Source organism: Ranitomeya imitator, chromosome 1 (genome assembly GCF_032444005.1).
Source record: "Ranitomeya imitator isolate aRanImi1 chromosome 1, aRanImi1.pri, whole genome shotgun sequence".
Taxonomy (NCBI): Eukaryota; Metazoa; Chordata; class Amphibia; order Anura; family Dendrobatidae; genus Ranitomeya; species Ranitomeya imitator.
The window spans coordinates 77,335,867-77,363,413 of record NC_091282.1 but is presented as its reverse complement, the minus strand read 5'-3'; the positions used below and the strand labels follow the sequence as shown (position 1 = coordinate 77,363,413).

General features: G+C 44.0%; 1 protein-coding gene across 1 annotated transcript; it reads left to right on the top strand.

Moving 5' to 3' along the window:
- On the top strand, window positions 1-27,150 carry LOC138657620 (granzyme A-like). The gene is made up of 5 exons (XM_069745358.1): window positions 1-170; window positions 16,777-16,927; window positions 18,657-18,801; window positions 19,927-20,187; window positions 26,889-27,150. The coding sequence occupies exons 1-5, from the start codon at window positions 119-121 to the stop codon at window positions 27,051-27,053; spliced, it is 774 nt and encodes a 257-aa protein (XP_069601459.1). The 5' UTR covers window positions 1-118; the 3' UTR covers window positions 27,054-27,150.
- The last annotated feature ends 397 nt before the right edge of the window (window positions 27,151-27,547 follow it).

Here is a 27,547-nt window from a genome sequence, read left to right as displayed (position 1 = left end):
TGCAGTATTTATATGGGGACAGGGACTGCAATTTTACATTTGAAGAATAAAAGTGGACAAAGTTTTGTTCCAAGTAAATGCTAAGTCTATTAACCAGGTGGAATACACAATACAAGTTATGGCGCTTTTTTGCTACATTTTCCTTGCAGCTACTTTTATGGTCTGCGATGGTAAGTAAACCATTTTTCTTATAATTGTCAATAATTACTTTTTCACTGTTCTAATATAAAATGTACAGTAATTGAATACTTTTCAGATACTTTACACTGAAAGGAAACTATAGGCAATGGCTCAAATAAATATGCATATATTTGAATGGCTGGTATTTTATTGCAGGTCACACATCCAAAATTCCCAAAAAGATGAGACGCGGTGTAGAATATAAAATAAATAAGGATGCAATTATTTGGAAATTTCGCTATCGCTATATTTTATTCACAACAGACCACAGAACAAAGATCAAAAGTTAAAATATATTTTTCCATTTTATTAGAAAAAATTAACTCATTTAGAAATTGATGGCAACAGTACATATCAAAAGTGTTCAACTAAGTTACATATCTGTGTATGAAAAGAGCATGTTAGAGAGGCAGAGTCTCTCAGACACAAAGATAGTCAGAGTTTCATTTGTAAACAACTGCATATTACAATTGTGGAACAATTCCAGAAAAATGTTCCTTATTCTAAAATTAAAGACTTTGAATATTTCACCATCAAAAGTGCATAATATCATCAAAAGATTTAATGATTCTGGGGAAATTCATGTGCAAAAGAGACAAGGCCAGCGGTCAATATTGGATTTTCATGCTCTACGGGCCCTCAGGTGGCACTGTATTAGAAACAGGCATGATTTAGTCATGAAAATCCCTTTATTGATTTACAAATACTTCCAGAAATCATTGTCTGTGAACACAGTTTGTCATGGAATCAAGAGATGTAAGGGTACCGTCACACAGTGGCATTTTGATCGCTACGACGGCACGATTTGTGACGTTCCAGCGATATATCCGTGACGTTCCAGCGATCTCGCTGTGTCTGACACGCTCCTGCGATCAGGGACCCCGCTGAGAATCGTACGTCGTAGCAGATCGTTTGAAACTTTCTTTCGTCGTCTAGTGTCCCGCTGTGGCGGCATGATCGCATGGTGTAACAAAGGTGTGCACGATATTGTATACGATGTGCGCATAGTAACCAACGGCTTCTACATCGCACATACGTCATGAAATTATCGCTCCAGCGTCGTACATTGCAAAGTGTGACAGCAGTCTACGACGCTGGAGCGATATTGTTACATTGCTGGAGCGTCACGGATCGTGCCGTCGTAGCGATCAAAATGCCACTGTGTGACGGTACCCTTATAGTTAAAGCTCTGATATGCAGAGAGGAATCCATATATCAACACAATCTAGAAATGATACCCGGGGCCAATGCAGTCCAGACCTTTCACCAATAGAAAACATTTGGTGCACAATGAAATAAAAAACTCTGCAAACACCCCAGACTGTGGAGCATCGAGAATCCTACATCAGACAAAAATGGGACAACGTTCCTTTCCGGAAACTCCAGTAATTGGTCTCCTCCCTTCCCTGCTGTAAAAAAAAGAGGGGATGCTACGTGATGGTAGACATGGCCCTCTCCCAACTTTTTTGAGACATGTTTCCATCAATTTCTAAATGAGTTAATTTAAGCTTAGAAGCAAGTACCTTAACTTGGGTCACATTCACTGATATCCAGAAACAAGTAACCATTGTTTTATTTTTTTTTTCATGAATCAATAGTACACGTGAAACTTTGTAGTATATCTTATCAAATAAATCTGCTTTTTTCTTTTTCCTAACTGATCATTCACTCTCAAAATTCTCAATTGAGTGAAAATTCTCTGCAGTGAATACAGATTTTCCCATCACTGAGATGACAGTTCGTGCTCATAAAGTTCTATGGAGAACTGTAACTGTCATTTTATGAGAACTTACAGCGGAAAACCTGTGTCTGCATCCAACTCTTCCTTCCCCTCTACCCTCTCTATAGAATCTGAGGTGCCCCAACCGTCATTTCCTTTCTCAGTAAACGGAAAATCTTTCTTCACTGAATACAGATTTTACTCATGAATTGTGAATAAAAGATCAACACAGGAGATGAAAAAACAGTATTCACTGATTAAGATATTGCACAATGTTGCTTACATTCATGTGTACTATTGATTTTTTAAAATAAAAATAAAAATTACACTTTAACTTTGCTATCTTACCCCGGAAACCAGTCAGAGTTAGCCATTCTAGTTATCCATTCTAGAATATATAGCAGTGTGTAGATAGTTGCTACTAGTCTAGATTCTATAACACTACAATCATTGCCTTTCATGAGAGTGAACGAGGCTCAAATTGTTATAATTACAGTGTCAAAGACCATGTGATCATCAGAAGTTGGCAGAGAGATAACAACCTGAAAAATGCAATATTTGTACCCTAAGCATCATCTTTATGAAACTAGTAAAGGTCTGTCTTTATGCTGGACTTCAAGTATGAATGTTGCGTCTTTTTTCTGTACCTCAAGTATAAGTCCAGTACCCCAAATGTCAGTGTACCCATCCTTTCCTCCAAGTGTCACCATATCACAGTCCTTTACCCCAAGTGTTAGTATGTGATGATCTTGTACTCCAAGACTATCAATGTGTAATTATCCTGTACCCCAAGACTGTCAGGGAGTCATTATCTGTAACCCAAGACTGTCCGGTTGTCATTGTCTGTACCCCTAAATTGTCAGTGTGTCATTATCTGTTAGGCCTCTTTCACATTTCCGTCGGTACGGGCCCGTCGCAATGCGTCGGGCCGACGTACCGACGGACGTTGTGAATTCTTTGCAAGACGTGGGCAGCGGATGCAGTTTTTCAACGCATCCGCTGCCCATTCTGCAGTCCGGGGCGGAGTTTCAGCCGCACATGCGCGATCATAAATGGCGGACGCGATGCACAAAAAAAGTTACATTGAACTTTTTTGTGATGACGGTCCGCCAAAACATGACGGATCCGTCGCACCACGGACACAACGTGTGGCAATCCATCGCTAATACAAGTCTATGGACAAAAAACGCATCCTATGAGCACATTTGCAGGATCCGTTTTTTGCCCTAAACGATGGATTGCGGCAGATTGCAAATGACGGAAGTGTGAAAGAGGCCTAACCCAAGACTGTCAGGGTGTCATTATCTGTAATCAAAGACTGACAATATGTCATTATCTGCACACAGGGCTGTCATTATAAGCACCCAAAGACTGTCAGGGTGTCATTATCTGAACCACAAGACTGTCATGGTGTCATTATTTTCACCCCAAGGCTGTTAGTGTGTCATTATCTGTACCCCAAGACTGTCAGTGTGTCACTATCTGCACCCAGTATTGGACTGGAGAACCTTGAGCCCACCAGAGAAAATCATTATTGAGGCCCACAATGTAGCCACATAGAAATAAATACAAGACCGCAAATTGTGCAGTAAAACACGCTAATATCAACGTCTTAATTATGTAGCAGGGGTTGGGGTAGCCCCCTCTTAGAATATAATGTAGCTCCCTACAGGGTCGGACTGGGACTACAGAATATGCAGCCACCCCAAAGTATAATGCAGCCACCCCATAGAGCATAGAATATAATGCAGCCCCCCTCATAGAGTATGATGCAATAACCCCTCAAAGAATATAAATATAATGCAGCCCCCCATAGAATATAATGTAGCCCCGAATAGAATATAATACAGCCCACCTCCCTACAGAATATAATGCAGCCCCATCAAAGACTATGATGCAATCATCCCTCATAAATTCTAATACAGCCCCCATAGAATATAATACAGCCCACCTCCCCATAATATATAATATAGCCCCCATAGAATATAATGCAGCCCCCCATAGTATATAACACAACCTCCCCCATAGAATATAATATACCCCCATAGTATATAACACAGCCTCCCCATAGCATATAATATACCCCCATAATATATAGCAAAGCCAGCATAGTATATAGCAAAACCTGCATAGTATTAAGCACAACCCGCATAGCAGATAACACAGCCCACACAGTAGTAAACAGAACAGCCCACACAGTAGTATACAGCACAGCCCACGTAGCAGTATACAGCACAGCCCACATAGCAGTATACAGCACAGCCCACGTAGAGGTATACAGCAAAGCCCACGTTGCAGTATACAGCACAGCCCACATAGCAGAATACAGCACAGCCCATATAGCAGTGTACAGCACAGCCCACATAGCAGTATACAGCACAGCCCGCATCTCTCCTCCCCCCGAGAATGGCCCCACAGTCGAGTAAAAAAAACACACTCCTCACCTCTCCTCATGCCCGCATTGCTCCCTGCTCCTTTCTTGGTGGCTGCCTCTGCACTGCCTGGCACACAGTGAGTGCGCGCACCCCCGCAGTGTCAGAGGCAGAGTGGGGAATGATAGGAGAGGTGGCGTCAGCAGACGCTCTCTCCTCCATCATTGCATTCAACTGTACTGGCGTCATAGACGCCGGTATAGTTGAATGCGGCGGCGCTGGTGGGGGGGTGAGTCGGCATGCAGCGGCCCACTACTGGCACCGGCCCTTCAGGCATTTTCCAGAAGTGCCCGATGGCCAGTCTGGCCCTGGCCCCCTCATAGAAAATAAAGTAGCCCCCTCATAGAATATACAGTAGCCCCCTTCATAGAATATAATGTAGCCCCCTCATAGAATATAATGCATCTCCCCTCATAGAATATAATGCAGCCCCCCTCATAGGGTATAATGCAGCACCCCACAAAATATAATGCAACCCCTCATAAGGTATAAGGCAGCCCCCCATAGAATATAATTTAGCACTCTCATAGGGTATAATACAGCCCCCCTCATATAGTATAATGCAGCCCCACCCAAGGATATATAGGTGCGCCCAGGTTAATTGAACATATGAAGGACACCCATCGAGGGGACCCGGATGTCCTCACGTTTGCGGGCATCGAGAGGGTCGCTGCTCCAGTACAGGGTGGCGATATGCATAAACTTCTACTAAGAAAAGAGGCGCAATGGATCATGCGCACACGCGCGGTCGGTCCAGCAGGCCTTAACGATAGAATTGATATGGCTGTCTTTCTGTAAAGTTCGTTGCGTTTCATGTATCTGGGTTTGTTGGGTTTTATTATGTACTACATTGGCATGGGCTCAGATTTATGTGGAAATGGCAGGCAAATCCCTCCTTATGGTGGGATTAGGGAACTGCCCACCTGGATGCATTCACGTCTGGGACTATGTAGGAGACTCATTGTGTTCTAGTGGGAGGAGGGTATGTCTGTAGCCACACTACTGTCCTGGTACCTGTCTGGCCGTTTGAAGGTTCTGCATTGTTTGTACTGTTTGTTTTTAATTAAGAGCTGTATTGTTATAGATCCGGGTTGATCCCGGTTCCTTTTAACCTCACTGTCACGCATGTTTACCTTGTCTGTAGGTGCGGGAGGAGGGGGGCGGGGATGTGAAGGGAGGAGGGAGTTTCTTTCTCTCACCTGCCTTTATAGACCCGCGTCATACTCCTGCACCTTAGACCCGTGGAAGCGCTATTGTCGGCGCGAAACGGCCGTCGTCACATCCTGCTCACCTCCTTCCTTGTTTGTATCCCGATGCCGTGAAGACGCGGTGTATGCACCCTTCAAATAAATGAATCAGACCACACATGACTGGTGAGTGTTGCCGCTTTTTTCTACGTGTTCCCACCCAAGGATATAATGTAGCCCCTCAGAGTATAATGCAACCCCCTCATAAGGTAATGCAGTCCCCATAGGGCATAATGCTCATATAGTATGATGTAGCCCCCCAAAATATAATGTCGTCCCCTGAGAGAATAATGCAGCCCTATACAGAATATAATGCAGACCCCACAGAATATAATGCAGCCCCCTCAAAGTATAATGCAATCCCCTCATAGGGTATAATGCAGCCCTCTTCCACATCCATCGTTGTTCTCTCCCCCAACCCCATCATTGTCCTCATCACCACCCCTATCATTGCCGTCCCACCCATCACCCCTATCATTACCTTTCCACCACCTCCATCATTGATTTCTACCCCACAACCCCCATCATTGCCAATTCCACCACCTCAATCATTGCCTCCTCCCCCACCACCACCATTGTCCTTTCCACCACTACCATCATTGTTAGGGCATGTTAGGTTAGACTATGGGTTGAACTAGATGGACTTAAAGTCTTCCTTCAACCTTAATAACTATGTTACTATTGTCCTTTATACCACAACCATCATTGCTTTCTCCCCCATCACCCCATCATTGCCCATTTCAACAGCTCCAACATTGCCTACCCCCATTATTGCCCATTTCATCACCTCCATCATTTCCCATTTCAACGCGTCCATTATTGCTTTCCCCATAACCATCATTGCCTTTTCCCCACCACCCCATCATTGCCCATTCCACCACCTCCCTCATTGCCCATTTCAACACCTCCATCATTGACTATCCCAACCACTCCATCATTGTCCTTTCCACCACAACCATCATTGCTTTCTCCCCCACCACTACATCATTGCCCATTTCAACACCTCCATAATTGCCTCCCCCCACAACCATTATTGCTTTCTCCCCCACCACCCCATAATTTCATTATATCACCTCCATCAATTCCCATTTCAACACCTCCGTCATTGCCCTTTTCAACATCTCCATCATTGCCTTCCCATAACCATCATTGCCTTCTCCCCCACCACCCCATCATTGCCCATTCCACCACCTCCATCATTGCCCATTTCAGCACCTCCATCATTGCCTACCCCCACCACCCCATCACTGTCCTTTCCACCACAACCATCATTGCTTTCATCTCCACCACTCACATCATTGCCCATTTCAACATTTCTATTACTGCCTCCCCCCATGACCATCATTGACTTCTCCTCCACCACCCCACCATTGCCTATTCCACCACCTCCGGCAGCTTTTTGTCTGAAACAGCCGCACGCTGAATGATGGCGTCATACAGCCACACTGTGTCAGAGAGGAAGCGCCGGGCAGCGGGCAGGAGGCAGGATGGCATCGGATCCCTGCAGCTCCGCTCCACTCCGCTGCCAAAATGCAGTGGTTGATGCCCGCCGATTGCCCTCAGGGTTAGCTGCCCTGCAGGGGCCAATGCAGCCACATCGGCTTTACATGCAGGCAGTGTTAGCCTCAGCCTGCGGCTAACACTGCCCGCTATTAAAGTGAAATGAATGTTCACTCCTCTCCATGCCCATGGGGCATGGGGAAACGTGAATATTCATTTCTCGTTAGCAGCGGGGAAAGGTTCTTGTCTCCAGCTGCTGCTCCGCTGGCACTGGGCAGGCCCCCTTGACTCAGGGACCCCATAGCTGCTGTGTGTGCTGCTATAAGTGACACGCCACTGACTGGGGTACCCTGGAGCTGTTGGGGGCCCTAGGCAGCTGCTGGCCAGTATACCAACAGGTGTCAGTGCCTGGGCCCGCCGGGCCAGTCCGACCCTATCTGCACCCCAAGACTGTCAGGGTGTCATTATCTTTAACTGAAGACTCTCTGTGTTTCATCATCTACACCCCAAGACTGTTAAGGTGTCATTATCTGCACACTAAGACTGTCAGTGTTTCATTATCTGCACCCCAAGACTGTTAGGGTGTCATTATCTGCACCCCAAGACTATCAGGGTGTCATTATCTGCACCCCAAGACTGTCAGAGTATCATTATCTGCACCCAAAGACTGCCAGGATGTCATTATCTGTAAACCATGACTGTCAGGGTACCATTATCTTTAACTGAAGACTGTCAGGGTGTCATTATCTGTACCTCAAGATTGTCAGAGTTTCACTATCTGTAAGCCAAGACTGTCAGGGTCCCATTATCTGTACCCTAAAACTTTCAGTGCCCTTATCTGCACCCCAAGAGTGTCACAGTGTCATTATCTGTAATGCAGGTGTCTGGATGCAACGAGCAGAGATCACGAGGCGGAAACAGCCAGGGTTTCATATAATGGTATTTATATACAACAGTAACTTTTAAACAATTAGTGTTAGTAGATATGCAATTTATCAGTATAGGGAATCACAACAGGTTTAGAGTAAGCAAGAAAGTCTTTTACTACTTAAGGTTAGTGGTGCGCACAGTCTTGGTAATCACCACGTGAGTTATCACTCGAAGCTTCGGCCCTAGCGGGGCTCACCTGGTTTTCCCACTAGGCCGCGAGTCTCTTCCTGACGTAGTCTATTAAAGCCCATTGAGCCTTCCACACACTAATTGGCCCCTTCCTAATCTATAATACTAGTCCCAGCTGACCCCATACCATAGCTGATAACTGGAAGTGTCGGCCCTGCTCACTCTCAATGTTCCTCCTCTATCGCAGATGCGGAATCAGGCATAGGCAGGACAGGAACAGGAACATGGGATGGCCACAGGTATGGCATTTCAGATACAGGCACATTGCTTGTTCAGATGGATCAGGAACAGGACTAGGTTCAGGCAGGACGGGTTTGGGTGTAGGTACAGCAGGTTCAAGTGCAGACACAGAGGACAGTCAGGTAAACGGGACAGACAGGATTTAATTCTGAGTGCACAGGGACCTTAAAACTAGGTAGCAGGATGTTTACTGATTATTGAAGTTACTAAGGCACCTTAAAATCCTGATGGGGAAGGTGCTGTAAAACCTAATGTTTTCAAGCCATTGGCTGACATTTTCAGAAGCGCCCACAGCCCCTATAAGAAGTAGGAAGAGCATGCCCTAAGTGTTGTGAATTCTGTTGTCGAACTCCCTCCTGTGGTCGTGAATGGTACTTCGGCGAGTTCTGTCTATGGGCTCCCTCTGGTGGCTGTGAGTGAAGCTGCTGCTTCTGAGGTTCCTTACACAGGTGACGTGGTTTATCCTTTGGTTGACTGCTCTATTTAACTCCTCTCAGATCGTTACTCCATGCCAGCTGTCAATGTTTTTGCATTGGTTCAGTTCGCTCCTGGATCTCTCTGGTGACCTGCCTTCTCCTGCAGAAGCTAAGTTCCTTATAGTCATTATTTGTTCATTGTTTTCTTGTCCAGCTGGTTTTCATGATTTTGTCTTGCTAGCTGGAAGCTCTGGGATGCAGAGTGGCCCCTCCGCACCGTGAGTCGGTGCGGAGATCTTTTTTGCACACTCTGCGTGGTCTTTTGTAGGTTTTTGTGCTGATCGCAAAGTTACCTTTCCTATCCTCTGTCTATTTAGTAAGTCTGGCCTCCCCTTGCTGAAACCTGTTTCATTTCTGCGTTTGTGACTTTCATCTTTACTCACAGTTAATATATGTGGGGGGCTTCCTTTACCTTTGGGGAATTTCTCTGAGGCAAGGTAGGCTTTATTTTCTATCTCTAGGGCTAGATAGTTCTTAGGCTGTGACGAGGCGCCTAGGTCTGGTCAGGAGCGCTCCACGGCTATTTCTAGTGTGTGTGATAGGATTAGGGCTTGCGGTCAGCAGAGCTCCCACATCCCAGAGCTCGTCCTGTATGAGGTTTAACTATCAGGTCATTCCGGGTGCTCCTAACCACCAGGTCATAACACCTAGTACTGTCCCAGGAGACCTACGTGCTGTGCTCTGGTTCTGGGAGGAGAGAGATGTCAGGGTAAGTGAACATGCACTGTTGTAACTATCCCCCCTCCTTTACGCCCCCTCTTCTTTAAGCCTGTTAGGAATTTTGGTAGAACAAGTGGATCATGAATATTTTCTTTGGGCTTCCATGACCTTTCTTCAGGTCCAAATCCCTTCCAAACGACGAAGAAAACTTTTTACTCTCACCCTCTTCAGGGCTAACATATTCTTTACTTCAAAAACATCCTCGGAACTGATGGGAGCAGCGGTGACACCGGGATCCTAGAAGAAGGGGCTCAAGATGACCGGCTTCAGGAGGGACATGTGCAAGTAATTGGTATCCGTAAGGAGGCTGGCAACTTCAAATTATAGAATACAGCATTAATTTGCTTGATGACCTCCAAGGGACCGATGAAGCGAGGGGCTAACTTGTAGGATGGGATCTTAAGACGGATGTACTTAGAAGATAATCACACATTATCTCCTTGACGAAAACAAGGTGGATCCAAGCATCTCTTGTCCGCATGCTCCTTCATACACTTAGATGATCTCTCCAGAGTGGCTTTAGTGTCCTCACATATCTTTGAGAAATCTTTAGTAAGATCATCCACTGCTGATACACCAGAATAGGCCGACACCAGAAGGGGGATTCCTAGCTGCTGCTCAAAAACAATAATGAATGGAGAACAGAAAGTTGGCCAGAATCTGGTTGATTCTCTCTACCTGTCCATTGGATTGAAGGTGGTATGCAGACAAAAATCCAGGACAACTCTCAGAAGCTTCCACAAAGCTCGCCAGAATGTGGATGTGAACTGGACAGCTCGATTGGATACAATGTGGCAAGGGAATACATGAAGACGGAAGATGTGCTGGATGAATTTCTCTTCAAGCTCCACAGCAGACAGAAGGCCCGGTAATGGGGTGAAATGTGTCATCTTTGAGATGCAACCCACCACTACCAAGATGTCGGAACAGCTTGAAGACACAGGAAGATCTGTAATAAAATCCATGGCAATTTGCTGCCAAGGCACCAAGGACACAAGGAATGGTAGGAGTCACCCGGAGTTGCCTAGGAGTTTTGTTGCAGGCACAGGAAAGGCAGGAGGCAACAAACTCCATGATTTCCTTACACATGGTAGGCCACCAGTTGTGGCGTGAAGTGAGCTGCAATGTCTTTTTTTGCGTGGCATGGCTGGCCACCTTGGAGGAGTGCTCCTGTTGCAGAACTTGCCTCTTGTCTGATTCTGATGCCAAGGTCTTGGCGGAATTTTGAACAGGTTTACCGCAGCCACAGTGACAATCTTGGATGGCTCAATGATGAGTTGAATTTCCTCCTCTTGATTGGTGGGCAGGAAGGAGTGAGAAAGTGCATCAACTTTGATGTTGTTGTTAGCTGGCAGAAAATGCTAAACAAAATCAAAACAGGCAAGACATAGCAACCACCTACATTGATGCAGGTTCAGTATTTGCATGGACTGCAGATAGGCCATGTTCTTGTGGTCAGTATGAATGATGACTGTGTAAAAGGAATTATCGCACCGTGGATACCTGCTTGCCGAGGCCGGGGCTGGAACTGTTGAGGCTGTATCCCCTGTTCCCGGGGAGAAGCTTGAGTGAGCCAAATGAACCTCTTGACCTGGGGAGGTGGGGAGAGACAGTAGAAAACTGCGTGCAGCAGCAGGGAGATATAAGGCATAAGGGCTCGTGGCAGGTCAGTTTGGCACCAACAGAGTGCAGCGAGCAGAGCGGTGAGTGGCATGCTCCACTTCCCCTCCCCACCACAGAATACCGGCACTGCAGCAGGGCCCCATCCATCTAAAGAGGACCGCCACGCTGAGGGGAGCAGTGTGCCCAGCAGCAATCCAGAGAAAGAGGGTCAGCTGCAGAGAGTGCGGAGCCAGGTGTGCGCAGCAGCAGCCGGGGAGAGAAGTCCTCCGTCCTGGGAGCACCAGCATTATGCAGACCAGCATCCGTGCAGCACCCCCACTGTCAACAGCCGGAATCAGGGAGAAAGAGTTGTGCAGTGTGACCCCGGTTATTAATAGAGGACAGGGCACCAATGTTCCGTGTCCGTGAGTACAGCACACGTGCCCCACAAGTGTGACCAGTACCGAAACAGACACTTGCACCCTGAGTTGGCCAGTTTGTTTGCTGAGCCACATTGGGCTCGTACAGGACTGTGGCCCATACCCTTGCCAGATACTGCAGCAGGGACCAATGAGTGCTTCAGTCTCAGAGTATCCATACAACGTAGGCCCGTGCCCAACCACCGCCACCGCTGACAGAGACTGCTAGGAGAGTTGTGCAAGGGCCTCGTCAGGCTCAGACAGTGCCGTGGCCCACGCTCCTCCAGCCACAATTGTATACAGACTAGGCTCAGCGGAAGGTACCGGAGACTGACCGCTGCCACCAGAAGACTGGGCATTGTTGCCCACAGGAGCTTCCTGGAAAAGACACAGCACCAGCCGTTGCCGGCAATATTGAGTTCCCAGCAGGAGTGACAGTCTGAGGAACTCCTTACACAAGTGCTTCACAGGAACTGCCTTTAACTTATCCTGTCTTTTTGAACTCTGCATATCCTTTGCAAACTGAACCATTTATTCCCCTGTTTAACCTATTGCCTCCCTGTTATTAAGCATGTTAACCCTAGCTCTGCCTCTGGTCCGTTACTTCATCCCGCAACCTGCTTGCAACTGGATGGACTGCTCCCTTGAGAAGGTACCATCACTCCTCTAGAGCCATCTTGATTGCTAACAACTCTCGGTCGCCAATCGAGTAGTTGCTCTCTGGGGCAGAGAAGACCTTGGAGAAGAAACCACAGGTCACTTATACGGCCAGAAGGAGACTTCTGAGTAAGAACTGTTCCAGCCCCAGAAGATGAAGTGTCTACTTCTAGAGAAAATTGTTTGTTCACTTCTGGTCTTGGTCAATGTAATACTAGAGTGGGGGAGAAGGCCTGTTTCAGGGACATAAAAGCGTTCTAGCCTCTGGAGTCTACCTATTCGGATTTAATTAGGAAAACACGGCACTTCTGGAATTCTGGTGGTGCAAATCCCAAATCCATCAGCTGTGATGTAGAAATACTTGGCACTCGTATAGGTGTGTTTAAGAACTTATTTATTGAGTGAAGAAATTCCAGAAATAAATGAGACGTTTTGGTCAATACCTGACCTTCATCAGTCATTTTTCTGTGCAGTGGACACTGCAGACTCCCACACAGCATGCTGCCACACAGATCTCCTCTATCCAGATGACTGATGAAGGTCAGGTATTGACAGAAACGTCTAATTTATTTCTGGAATTTCTTCACTCAATAAATAAGATCTTAAACACACCAATATATTTGGATTGGCATCCTTTCAGATCATGGTGGAGATGAGAGCGTCCTGGGAAGAAAAATGTAGAATAAATTGTTGGTAGTAGTGTTTGAATCCTAGGAATCGCTGGATAGTTTTAACATTTTCACTACACGGCCACTCGAGGATGGAAGATACCTTCTCCGGATCCATCTCCAGGACTTTGTCCAAGATGATATAACCTAGGAAAGGTAGAGAAGATTGTTCAAATGCATTTCTCAAATTTAGGGTACAGACGATTCTTTCTGTGTTGCTGCAGGACTTGGTGAACCTTCCAACTATGAGACGGCAGATCTTAAGAGAAGAACAAGATTACTGTTCTTGGCACCTCGTGACCACGTGTCTGTTTTCTGATTTTGTCCAAGCCTTTGACCTCCTGGATGCTACCTAGCTTAACAACATTACTCTATGGAAATACAGGCAGATACAATCAATGTGTCTGATTGGCTCTAAATTTCTTCTGCAGCAGGGCAACCCTCCCCCTTCCCCCCCAAACATACAGCCAATGTCAATACAATCTACAATTTGCATTGTTTGTAATGTGTAATTTTAGGTACATTTGAGGCATATACTGTAACATGTATTTAATGAGTGTACAGCATGTATACAGAATGTTTGAGGTGCATTGTTCTCAATCATCACGAATTTAGCAGGACTGTCCCGATTTGAGGGCTCAGTCCCACTACGTGATCACTTTTGTTGTGGATCCTGATATTCACCTCTCTTCTCTTCAACGTCTTCATCACTTCCTTGCTCTTTTTCCTCAAGGGGCGGCATCTCTCTGTTCAGTGCATAAACTAAATTATAATATTCACCCCTCTCCTGTGATCATGTCTCCTGGGACTCAAACTCACATTTCCATGTGCCCAGGCTGCAGTTACTTGTGAGCCACATACCACAATGATGTAGAATAGAGAATTTGGTAATCTTGACCTGTATTGCAAGCAGTGAACCCAGAGGCAGATCACACTATTATACATAGATATGCATTGTATATATCAATATATTTCCATGTTTCCTGTATTCTAAAGGTGAAGGAAAAGTCAGATTTTTTTTCCTATAAAACAACAAAAAGTAATGAAAAGCAATTACGAAAATGTAATTTTTTTTATTTTTTTGTGAGCCTCCTCAGTATTTGAACCAACAACTTTTCATATTACAGGGAGAAGCTAAAGCAATTGCGCCACAAACTCTAGTGATGTAATGAGAAGAGTTTTGTGTACTTGATCTATATTGCAGACTATGACTCCACAGGCAGATTGTACAGATACAGGTGCTTCTCACAAAATTAGAATATCATCAAAAAAGTTAAATGATTTCAGTTCTTCAATACTAAAAGTGAAAGTTATATATTCTATAGAGTCATTACAAACAGAGTGATCTGTTTCAAGTGTTTATTTCTGTTAATGTTGATGATTGAGATGTATTAATCATTGATAATTATTAATTGATGATTAAGATGTATTAATTGTGTCATTGACACACTCCACAAGGAGGGTAAGCCACAAAAGGTCATTGCTAAAGAAGACAGTTGTTCAAACAGTGCTGTGTCCAAGCATATTAATGGAAAGTTGAGTGAAAGGAAAAAGTGTGGTAGAAAAAGGTGCACAAGCAACCAGGATAACCACAGCCTTGAAAGGATTGTTAAGAAATGGTCATTCAAAAATTTGGGGGAGATTCACAAGGAGTGGACTGCTCCTGGAGTCATTGCTTCAAGAGCCACCACACAGAGACGTATCCATGGCATGGGTTACAAGTGTCACATTCCTTGTGTCAAGTCACTCATGACCAATAGACAACTCCAGAAACGTTTTACCTTATGAAAAAATAATGAAAAACACTTGATAATGAAAAAAAATGTCATTTTGACATGATTTTTTTAAAATAATATACATCACAAATCAGCACATAACATGGAGTATTTGGTGTCCCTGTAATCGTAACAACCTGCACTACACAGCAATCAGATTATTTATGGGATCGGTAAATAGCATACAGTTTTTGCAGCTGTCCTCACTGCACGATGCAATAACAATCTTCATGATTCAGTGTTTCACTACCTGAAATGCATTGATTTTATCTAAGGTTTACAACCATGGCATTTTAACTCACGGGTTGGATTGTACTCTATTCACACCAATAAAGCTCCAGTTTTGGATTATCTGTGAAGCTGAATCTTTCCTATTTACATATTTGGCGTCCCTGTAATCATAACGACCCACTCAACACAGCAATCAGATAATTAACAGGGATCGGTAAATGACATACAAAAATTGTGTGATTGATATTTTTCTTTATTAAACCCATAATATATGCAATAAAAATGTAATGCTGAAGCCTAAATTATGCGTCCCTTCTGCTGTTTTTTTCTGCAGGTGTCCCCACCAGACAATGCAATAACAATCTTCTCTGATTATTGCGTGTTTGCTGCTTTTAATTTATGTTTTCCACCTTATTTGATACGATTTTGGTGCAAGTATAAAGCAGAATTTTTAACTCTTTTTAAACAGTACAGAAAACCTTTGATTCATGTTTTTTTCAGAACAAGCCTATAGAGAAAAAATTCACAAAAACCGCAGAGTACAGTAGCGTCTTTAAATACACCGAGGGCGAAATTTTGTTGTGTTCAACTGTACAAGCAAACTGGATTGTGATTTCATGAAAAATGAGCCCCCTGTCATCTAAAGACGCTGCTGAACTGTGCGGTTTTGGTGCTTTGTTTTCTCTCTTGTTTTTTGTGTGGAGCCTAAAAAAAAACACATGTTAAAAACTTTGATTAAATGAAGAATCAATGCTTTTCTGTACTATAAAAAGCACATTATAAATGTGGTTTCCCATCTGCACCAAAAAACATTAAATAAGGAAGAAAAGGCGTAAAAATGCTGAAATGATCAGAGAAGATTGTTATTGTGTAGTTTCGTGCGGACATCTGCATAAAACAGAAAACACAGTAGTTATGCAACGTGTGAACGTGGCGTTATAAACACAAAAAAGCCAGATGTGATATAGTGAAGCTACATAAAGATGAGAAAGTTCTGGTGACTCTGACTGTGAATGAATGAACAAAAAATAAATCCATAGGTCCCTACTAGAGATGAGCAGGACTCACAGATGATATCCCACCAGACCTGGCTAATCAAAGGTCCCACCAGGGGTGCCAGAAGGTAAGAGATTCATAGGCCTCGCATCCAGCCTCCAGGTATCACTGATGTAGATGCAGGACCGGAGCTCCATGAATCGATCCGCTATCCCAAATACAGCGGACAGAACCGGATTTAGGTCTATGCCCTGCTGTCTCGGGTGTCTGCTGAATGTCCCTCACTGCCACCACTCCTTCCTGCCAGGTAATAAAAAAAATGGTAAATGGGCGTGTATTGAGGTGTGGATATGGGTGTGATCAAAATTTGCCAGGGCGCAGTATCCACACTGCATAATTTATCTTTTTTTGTTCTTCAAAAGTTGGGAGGCATGAATGTGTGTAGATGTTTGAGGGGTGAAGCTGGTAATGATTAACTTCTTATTATTCCTCAAACTAGTTGCATGAATTAGAAATGTAAGGTTTAATCTGTCGAACATGCCAATGGGTATGGTTCTGGGTATTTCTATAAAAACGTATCCTTGACTTTTTATGGAATACAGAAGGGGCCAATATCTTTTGTGGGCTGCCAGGGTTTGTGTGGCAAGGCTTTTCTGTCCCAGTCCTGTGACAGATGCTGTACTAATGCACCACCACTGCATTAACACGTCCCGTACTGGTTGGGAGAATTCTGAGGAAAACTTTATCAAAGGAAGACTACAAGCATTACCTATCAGATGATTATATTTTTATAGGGGGCCGGATGAAAATAATAAATGGGGATGAAGTGTATCCACATTCTAGGCCATACATGGCCTTCATAGCTACTGCCCTGGAAAATATTACAATATGTGCCGGAGGTCTAATCAAACCCAACTGGGTGCTAACCGCAGCTCACTGTAGAACGTAAGTAAACCTTCTCTCTATGTACAGTGTGTATCCACATGTTGATTTATCTATCTCTTCTACATCATCTATGTATGTGAAGAATAAGACATTCTTCTATCAGATCTTTACAATCATGAAATCATATATTATCCCCCTCTGTACAATCTTGTATCATTTTTACCGGTGCAGTGATCTGCTCTGAAATCGTGCACATGTGCCGTGTCTTCCAGTTCTGGAACCTGTGCACTACTCTACCTATTTTGGGCAATGGCCTAACTGGCATACACAGTCAGTCAGTAATGTCTATGCCCACAGTAATTAGAGTACTGCACATGCTCTTGGCTGAGAGAAAAAAGCGCATGCGCACAATTTATATGGCAGGTATAAATTCCCATTTCTGTAACTGAAGGTGGTTTATGTCCTTTAAAGGCAGATGTTCTTGAAAAAAGTACTTACATCAAAGTTTATATCTTCCTAGTATATTGCAATCATCATATTATAAAGCACTGTGTACTTACAATTGCTCATTTTGCCTTTCTACCCAGCTGATTGTTCTCTTTTCCATTAGGTCTGTGACATCACGTGATTAATAACTGACTAGCTGAATCCTTCTAAGCTCTATGTAGAAACAGGAGGTCAATTTTCCCTGCATGAGTCATTTGAGTGCCCCCAGACACAGGGCCACCAGTCACTCGGTACCGGTCTCTTCTCCTTCAGTTCTGTGGCTGTCACGGTGGCTGGACCCGGTCGTGACCGGCCGGTCCGAAGGCACATCCAGAGTTCCCTTTGCAGGTGAAAATCAGTGTCTACCCACTAGCGCCTGTGTGTTGTAGTGCTTCCCTGCTGAGCATTCAGGATAGTCCTCACAACTGCTGTTCTCGTCCGTTTTAGATCTTTCTCTTCTCCGTCCCCCCCAGGTATGTTATGGCTAGGACGCACCTTTAGGACAGGTAGGCCTGGAGGTATTCTGGAACCCCAGTGTCGCCCCTCTCCCACGTTGCCTCCTATGTCCTTCTTAGGTGTTGTATGGTAGACAGCCAACCTGTAATTAACTGCCGCTGTTTGAAGTAATGCGTGGAGACTGTTACATCTTCGGTGCTCCGGCCACCGACTATGCGCCTCAGTAAGATGTTGCCTCTCTCTCTCGGCACGACTCCTACTGGATCTCCTTTGTGCTGATCTCGTTTACACTGCTCCACAATATCCTTCCTTTCTTGTCTCTTTCTTAGGGTACCGCCGCAAGGTAGTGCAGGCGCGGTCCCGTAACCATCTGTCCTTTTCGCTAGGTACCTGCCAGATTTCCCAGGTCTGACAGGTCCTCCCTGGAACTCTCCCAGGCTTCGTTCTGCCTAACTTCCTGTCCGACCCCTAGTTTTACCAATGTGAGAAGTGGCCCAATAAATAAGCCTTTTGCTCCCCCTAGTGGCCGGAGTGTGAAGTGAAATGTGTGCTTGGTGATACCTGGTCAGGAGAATTCCTTTAGTGCCATCAGACGTACCATCACTCCCCTTAGTGGCAGAGCGACGTTACTGCAACGACCAGATCTCTGGGGCGCTGCATCATAAGTGACTGTAAAAGTCTCTGGCAGGGGAAGGAGGGAGCAGCTGGGTCAGGAGTTGAAGAGGGAAATGATTTTTGCAGGGAAAAGAGACTTCCTGCTTCTACTTAGGGCAGAGAAAAGAGAAGAATTTACTGGATAGAAAAGCAAAATGAGCAATTGAGAAATCACTGTCTGTTTTTTTTTCAGGGAAGTGAATAAAACAAAGGTTTCTCTTGGGATCCATTCATTAAAAACAAATGAAACAGAAAATCAGATGATAGAGGTTATTGCATCTTTCTATCCGAAACAGTACCACAGGTCGGCAAAGCGGTTTGATATAAAGCTGCTACAGGTGAGATGCTTCTTATTTAGTGATTAGTCACCATTATATTATTAAATTAGTCAATAAGTCCTTTTTGTTTGGAGCCTATTAGAGTTGCACAAGGTCACTACTCTTCCTCCCTGTGACGTTGATTTCACAGGTGGCATGCTAAGTATTACTTCTAGAATATTTCTATGTAATGCTCCCAATGGAAAGGTGCAGAGGCTGTTAGGTAAATTTATGGAGGCTGGCTTCTGGGAGTTAGCTATTCTGACTGAGCTCGAAACCTAGATGAAAAACAATGCACAAAAACCCTGGTGTAAGTAAATAAAAGAGCGTAAAAGTCATCACATCACGACAAGGTGTGCCCAATCAGAATTATTCCTAACTTTAGTATCTCACCTCAAAATGGATGGGGGCAGAGCAGAACCCAGACCTCACTGATTGCACCTGTCAGTGGACAGCCATATATACAAGATGCATAGCCCAAAGTAGGAGTAGAAACCCACCAACACTAACGCAAAACCGAAATAATGGGCAGCACACCCAGTAGTATAAGTACAATGGGTAGGTGCATATTCACACTGTGGTCATTAACAGACAAAATCTAGTATACAAACAACGTGTAGCTACCCTGCAGTAAGTAAATAACTTGTAGTAATATATATAAATACCATAGGCTACTTAGGTGACACTATCTTAATCAAAAGAGCGTAAAAGTCTGGCGTGCCCACTCCGACCAAACTTCTATGCTTCTATAATGAGTAATGTACTCCAGTTTTGTTGTAATTAGGCCACTTTTGTGGTGTAAATAATGATGAATTTGTCGGGCATGTTCCGCCTTGCCCACTTTCTGTCTGAGGTTTTTAAAAAGTTTGCGAAGCTGGCTGTGATCGGCATAAAACCATATTAAGTTGCAAAATGGTTATATAACTATGAGTTGCACAAAAATTTGCCAACATTTCATGCAGTTTTACAAGCAAACTGCTTGATGAATCGGGGCCTTTGTGAAAAACTCTTGTATGTTGTTACTATGAAATCAATCAAAAGAGTAGATGAACATTTCTTAAATACAATTTACCATGAATTTACTGGTGATTTTTGATTATAATTATTATTATTATTATTGAATTGATTTTCACTCTTTTTTTTCAGCTGTCTCGGGATGCACAGCTTGGTCCAGCAGTGGATATTTTGCCGCTACCAGACAATGATGAAGATGTTAAGGCAGGCACAGTTTGCCAAGTAGCAGGATGGGGGCAGACTGAAAACAACAAGTTTTCGGACACACTGAAAGAGGTCAATGTCACTATTTTTGATAGAGAGCAATGCAAGAAGATCTGGAGGCACAAATATGTAATTTCAGATAATATGATATGCACTTCTGTGGGAACGGACAAAAAAGACACGTGCAGGGTAAGGTTCTGTTTTTAATAGAAAATTGTGACGGTTCCTGATGGGTGCAGGGCAGACCAAGGACAAAAACTCAGCAGTACCCATTGTTTCACTGCTCCGATCTCTTTTAAGTCATTCGGTGGTAGATACTAGTGTCCTGTAAAATCTACAACAATATTGATAAGTTTTCCAATGGATGGGTCCATCGATCATAGCTATGCTCTGTTAGAGTCTTAAAAAAATATGGATTTGTCCAATGTAATTACAATTGTGCTTTCCAAGACCTCTGCTTATTGTCTATTAAAAGGAACCTTCACTGTTTATTTCCACTGGATACAAATGGTGTTATGGACTCGGAACAGTAGAATCAGACGAGTTTTAGAATGGACTTCATGGTGGCTCACTGTAGCACTGTTGCTTTGCAGAGCTGGATTCCCACCAAGGACAATAACTGCAAGGAGTTTGCATGTTCTCCCCGTGTTTGCGTGGGTTTCCTCCAGATTCTCCAGTTTCCTCAAACAACTCAAAGACGTACTGATAAGGAATTTACATAGTGAGTCCCAATGGGGACAGTGATGATAATGTCTGTAAAGCGCTGGGTACTATGATGGCGCTATATAAGTGAGTAAAAGACATAAAATATAATCTATCCGGCTCGGGATACTAACGCCTGAAAGCAAACAATAAAGGTCTCTATTAAGTATCAGCAAGCAGAGATCTTTAAAGTACGGTATATATTGGAAAAACTCTATTCTATTAATAGAAACATAATAAATCTTCTGTGTATGAGATCTTGCAATCTGAGAATTAGGGAAGTGAAATGGACAAATGGTGGTAGATATTATGTGGACACAGTAATCATCTAGTCCGGGCAACACATAGTATCTACTATTGATTTTAGAGTACTGGAAAGACATCAGGTCATTGGGGCAGGTACTTCCATCAAGCGTGAAGGAAAAATTTAATAAAGAGGCCTGATGCCCCTGCTCATCTTCTGCTTGGCCCCAACAAAGCCATGCATCTCTCTCCATCTTCCTATTTTAACAACAGAAAGGAGTTTGTCCGTCCTCACATAGACCCCATGCCTTTAATAAAATGGGGCACCTCCCCTATAGAGCCATTAGCCCATATTAAATAGAATAAAGACCCTCTCCCTACAGAGCCATTAGCCCCTAATAGACTGAACACCCTCCACAGAAACCTAGGTTCTAAGCCATTGTGCTGAAACCCCTACAGAGCCCATAATGGAGCGCCCACTAGGGCTGTGGGGTACTCGAGCTGGGTCAGACAGGTCTTCAGGGGGTTGTCACGGCAGCAGTGACCAGTCCGTGGCCCTGGACGTCCAATGAAATTAATGAAATGAAGGGGAAATAAAGTCTATAGGGAGTTAGTTTGTGACGCCACTTGTGGTTTTTGTTAATGGACGTCCGACGCTACTTAAGGGGACCACTGGGGCCGATGGTGATGCACCTGGGATGGTTCTGCTCCCCGCAGGTGGAGCGGGGCCCCAGGGCTACCGGTACAGTTGGTAAGGGATTGTAGACGATGTGGTACAGGACTGAGGGTGCGTAAATGACAGGAGGACACAAAGATTGAAGTTTTCTTTACCTTTACTTGGTGTTAGAAGGTGCAGTCTGGGGCACGGGTAGCAGGTGATGATGGGGGTCCTGGCAGCCTGGAAGCAATTTAGGATCCACCTAGCCAGGTGGGTGTGGAGGCCTTCCTTCTGCCCTGTTTTCTCAGGTGCTTGCTGCTTAAAGCTCTGCACAAGTTCCTCTCACTGAAGCAGCGGGCTCTTGGCTTGCTGTGGTGCCTCCAGGTGTTCGGTGTGGCCAGGGAGCATGCAGTTCCCTGCCCTCCAGATTCGCCTGTCGGGTCGTACAGCACCCACACAGCCAAGGACTCTGGAGTCCCTTTTGTCAGCGCTCTGTTCTGGGGTGAGCTTAGTCACAGCTCCGCTCCCCAGGTTCTCTTCAACTTTCCTCCTCTCCTCTCAGACTACTCACTGACTAATTCTGCCTCCAGGCCAGAACTTATAGGGAAGCTCCCCTGAACCCGAGTGTTAGAGCTCCCCCTTCTGGCCTGGAGTAGGAAAAATGTTGGATTCTGGTGTTACCTGGTAAGGGGACCCTTCCTTGCTTCCAGTCGTGACATCACCCCCTGTGAGGGAGGCAATGCCACTGTGGCCACTGGAATCCTGGGGTGCTACAATAGCACCTTGGTATATTTGGCCTTGGGCCCCTACAAAATTCTTAGCACTTTTGTAGAATGAGCCCTCTGCTCCCATGGAGGCAAGCCTATGGGTGGATTATTCTTTATTTAACCCCTTCGTGACATATGCCGTACTAGTACTGCGCTGCCGGCACTGCATTTGTGCCAGCAGCAGTACTAGTACGGCGCACCGATCACCGCGGTCTCGCGCTGAGTGCCGCGGTGATCGGGTGCGGGTGTCAGCTGTATATGACAGCTGACACCCCGCAGCAATGCCCACGATCGGCGGTAGCGCCAATCGCGGGCATTTAACCCCTCTGATGCCGCTGTCAGTAGTGACAGTGGCATAGAGGGGGATCGCGCAGGGACGGGGGCTCCCTGCGCTCTCTCACCGGAGAAACGCGATGAGATCGCGTTGCTCCGGTGATCCGGAAGGAGTCCCCGGATCCAAGATGGCCGTGGGACTCCTTCCGGGTCATGAAATGACCTGGCTAGCTGGCGCCTGCTGAGAGTTGCTGAGAGCTATGCACACTGTCAGATCAACGATCTGATCTAATACAGTGATGTCCCACCCTGGGACAATGGTAGAAAGTAAAAAAAAAAAAAAATAGAATGTATAAAAAAAATTTTAAAAAATCCCCAAATAAAGAAAAAAAAAAAGTACACATATTTGGTATCACCGCGTCCGTAACGACCCGCTCTATAAAACTATCCCACTAGTTAACCCCTTCAGTGAACACCGCAAAAAAAAAAAAAAAAAAACAAGGCAAAAAACATTGCTTTATTATCATACAGGCGAACAAAAAGTGGAATAACACGCGATCAAAACGACGGATATAAATAACCATGGTACCACTGAAAATGTCATCTTGTCCCGCAAAAAAAAAAGCCGCCATACAGCGTCATCAGCAGAAAAATAAAAAAGTTATAGCTCTCAGAATAAAGCGATGCAAAAACAAATATTTTTTTATATAAAATAGTTTTTATTGTGTAAAAGCGCCAAAACATAAAAAAAATATAAATGAGGTATCGCTGTAATCGTACTGACCTGAAGAATAAAGCTGCTTTATCAATTTTACCACACATGGAACGGTATAAACGCCCCCCCCCAAAAGAATTTTAGGAATTGCTGGTTATTGTTCATTCCGCCTCATAAAAATCGGAATAAAAAGCGATCAAAAAATGTCATCTGCCCGAAAATGGTACCAATAAAAACGTCAACTCATCCCGCAAAAAACAAGATCTCACATGACTCTGTGGGCCAAAATATGGATAAATTATAGCTCTCAAAATGTGGTGATGCAAAAACTATTTTTTGCAATAAAAAGCGTCTTTTAGTGTGTGACAGCTGCCAACCCTAAAAATCCGCCAAAAAAACGCTATAAAAGTAAATCAAACCCCCCTTCATCACCCCCTTAGTTAGGGAAAAATAATAAAATGTAAAAAAATGTATTTATTTCCATTTTTCCATTAGGGTTAGGGCTAGGGTTAGGACTAGGGTTAGGGCTAGGGTTAAGGTTGGGGTTGAGGTTGGGGCTAGGGTTAGGGTTACCATTGGGATTAGGGTTAGGGGTGTGTTTGGATTAGGGTTTCAGTTAGAATTGGGGGGTTTCCACTGTTTCGGCACATCAGGTGCTTTCCAAACGTGACATGGCGTCCGATCTCAATTCCAGCCAATTCTGCTTTGAAAAACTAAAACACTGCTCCTTCCCTTCCGAGTTCTCCTGTGCGCCCAAACAGTGGTTCCCCCCAACATATGGGGTATCAGCGTTCTCAGGACAAGTTGGACAACAGCTTTTGGGGTCCAATTTGTCCTGTTACCCTTGGGGAAAAAAAAACTTGGGGGCTAAAATATCATTTTCGTGGAAAAAAATATATTTTTTATTTTCACGGCTCTGCGTTATAAACTGTAGTGAAACACTTGTTGGTTCAAAGTTCTCACAACACATCTAGATAAGTTCCTTGGGGGTCTAGTTTCCAATATGGGGTCACTTGTGGGGGGTTTCTACTGTTTAGGTACATCAGGGGCTCTGCAAATGCAACATGATGCCTGCAGACCAATCCATCTAAGTCTGCATTTCAAACGGCGCTCCTTCCCTTCCGAGCTCTGCCGTGCACCCAAACAGTGGTTCCCCCCAACATATGGGGTATCAGCGTTCTCAGGACAAGTTTGACAACAACTTTTAGTGTCTAATTTGTCCTGTTACCCTTGGGAAAATAAAAACGTGGGGGCTAAAATATCATTTTCGTGGAAAAAAAATATTTTTTATTTTCACGGCTCTGCGTTATAAACTATAGTGAAACACTTGTTGGTTCAAAGCTCTCACAACACATCTAGATAAGTTCCTTGGGGGGTCTAATTTCCAATATGGGGTCACTTGTGGGGGGTTTCTACTGTTTATGTACATCAGGGGCTCTGCAAATGCAACATGACACCTGCAGACCAATCCATCTAAGTATGCATTTCAAACGGCGCTCCTTCCCTTCCGAGCTCTGCCATGCACTCAAACGGTGGTTCCCCCCAACATATGGGGTATCAGCGTACTCAGGATAAATTGGACAATAACTTTTGTGGTCCAATTTCTCCTGTTACCCTTGGCGAAAAAAAAAATTGCGGGCTAAAACATCATTTTGTGGAAAGAAAAAATGATTTTTTAATTTTCACACCGCTACATTCTAAACTTTAGTGAAACAATTGGGGGTTAAAAGTGCTCAGCACACCTCTAGAGAAGTTCCTTAGGGGGTCTTCTTTCCAAAATGGGGTCACTTGTGGGGGGTTTCCACTGTTAAGGCACGTCAGGGGCTCTCCAAATGCGACATGGGTTCCGATCTGAATTCCAGCCAATTTTGCATTGAAAAGTCAAATGGCGCTCCTTCCCTTCCGAGCTCTGCCATGCGCTCAAACAGTGGATTATCCCCATATATGAAGTATCGGCGTACTCAGGACAAATTGCACAACAACTTTTGTGGTCCAATTTATCCTGTTACCCTTGGGAAAAAAAATTTGGGGCAAAAATATCATTTTTTGTGAAAATTAATAAGAAATTTTTTTTACGGCTCTACATTATAAACTTCTGTGAAGCACGTGGAGGTTCAAAGTGCTCACCACACATCTAGATTAGTTCCTTAGAGGGTCTACTTTCCAAAATGGTGTCACTTGTGGGGGTTTCCACTGTTTAGGCACGTCAGGGGCTCTCCAATTGTGACATGGGCTCCGATCTCAGTTCCAGCAAATCTTGCATTGGAAAGTCAAATGGCGCTCCTTCCCTTCCGAGCTCTGCCATGTGCCCAAACAGTGGTTTACCCCCACATATGGGGTATCGGCGTACTCAGGACAAATTGTACAACGACTTTTGTGGTCCAATTTCTCCTGTTACCCTTGGTAAAATGAAACAAATTGGACCTGAAGTAAAAATTTTGTGAAAAAAAAGTTAAATGTTAAATTTTTTTTAAACATTCAAAAAATTCCTGTGAAGCACCTGAAGGGTTAATAAACTTTTTGAATGTGCTTTTGAGTACCTTGAAGGGTGCAGTTTTTAGAATGGTGTCACTTTTGGGCATTTTCTGTCATATAGACCCCTCAAAGTCACTTCAAGTGTGAGGTGGTCCGTAAAAAAAATGGTTTTGCAAATTTTGTTGCAGAAATGAGAAATCGCTGGTCAACTTTTAACCCTTATAACTCCCTAACAAAAAAAATTATGTTTCCAAAATTGTGCTGATGTACAGCAGACATGTGGAAAATGTTGTTTATTAACTATATTGTGTGATATAACTCTCTAATTTAAGGGCATAAAAACTAAAAGTTTGAAAATTGCTAATATTTCATAATTTCCGACAAATTTTTGTTTTTTTCACAAATAAATGCAAGTCATATCGAAGAAGTTTTACCACTTTCATGAAGTACAATATGTCATGAGAAAACATTGTCAGAATCACCAAGATACATTGAAGCGTTTCAGAGTTATGACCTCATAAAGTGACAGCGGTCAGTATTGTAAAAATTGGCCCTGTCACTTAGGTGAAAACAGGCTTTGGGGTGAAGGGGTTAAACCCGTTGTCCCTTCATATCCAGTAGATAGGCCAAACATTCGGAATGGTGGTGTCTGATTACTGGGAGCCCCAATGATCCTGAGAACAGGTGTCTTAGCTATGCAAAATATATGAAACACGTATTTTTTTTTTTTTTTTTATCTATGCCATTTATTTCCACTCCATGCATCACATACATGTATGAATATATAGGGGGAAAGGCAAATTTAATAAGGACAGGAGGTCGAAAAGGAGATTTTGTAGTGAGAATAGAGGGTGGGGGGTTCCAATGCTTTGTGCAAAACATGTATTCTGTATGATTTTGCCATATACAGAGCGACATAATGGGCCATTGATTTCTATTGTAAGAGTCATAAGGCAATGTGCATGGGGCCTTACTTGGATAAAAATTACATTTCAGACCAAAAATAATTTTTTTCTCTTGTAAAATTATTTACTTATATATTGTATGATTCTTTTAGGGTGATTCCGGAAGTCCCTTAATATGTGAAGGAGTTTTCAGAGGAATCAATTCTTTTGGGCACAGGCCATGTGGAACTCCGCACACCACAAACGTCTACACTCGTCTGAGTAACAGCATCCTCTCCTGGATCCATAGTACAATCAATGACCCTGATCCAAAGTGATTTCCGGCATCTTACATTTTTCATTTTGCTCAATGTGCAATCTCATCAGCAGAAATAAAAGTAAATGTTCAAAATAAAATAAAATGTTTTTTATCAAGTTGTTTTCACCTGCTGTGTGTGCCACAAGAGGCCCAACTCCATTGTTATGACCTTGTTTTTAGAATGGGATATTTTACTAGCACGTGAAGGTGCGGTGGTCTAGAAAACATGAGAAAGAGAATCTGTCACAGAAGTGATTGGCCATGAGGGTGGGGATCTGTATACACCTGTTAAAGGGAACCTGACAGTAGATCATCATTTCTTCCAGGTAGGTTTTACTTTAACACTGCCACTATGTGGCTGGAGGCTGCGTATCTCATATTACTACTCCAAGGTTGGTCCGTTTTGGCTTCTCACTGCCTAGATCTCCTTGACTAACAGGTCTCTTCCTATTCATACACATACGTAGAGACTTGCCAGCCTAATCTAGAGGAGCCGGGTGTGGTAAAGCCCCT

What these genes read in the sequence shown, in the direction of transcription:
- LOC138657620 (XM_069745358.1), top strand. Translation starts at nt 119, where the DNA reads ATGGCGCTTTTTTGCTACATTTTCCTTGCAGCTACTTTTATGGTCTGC. An exon ending in TACTTTTATGGTCTGCGATG is followed by an intron (nt 171 to 16,776) that starts GTAAGTAAACCA and finishes ATATTTTTATAG; the next exon opens with GGGGCCGGATGAAAATAATA. An exon ending in ACCGCAGCTCACTGTAGAAC is followed by an intron (nt 16,928 to 18,656) that starts GTAAGTAAACCT and finishes TTTTTTTTTCAG; the next exon opens with GGAAGTGAATAAAACAAAGG.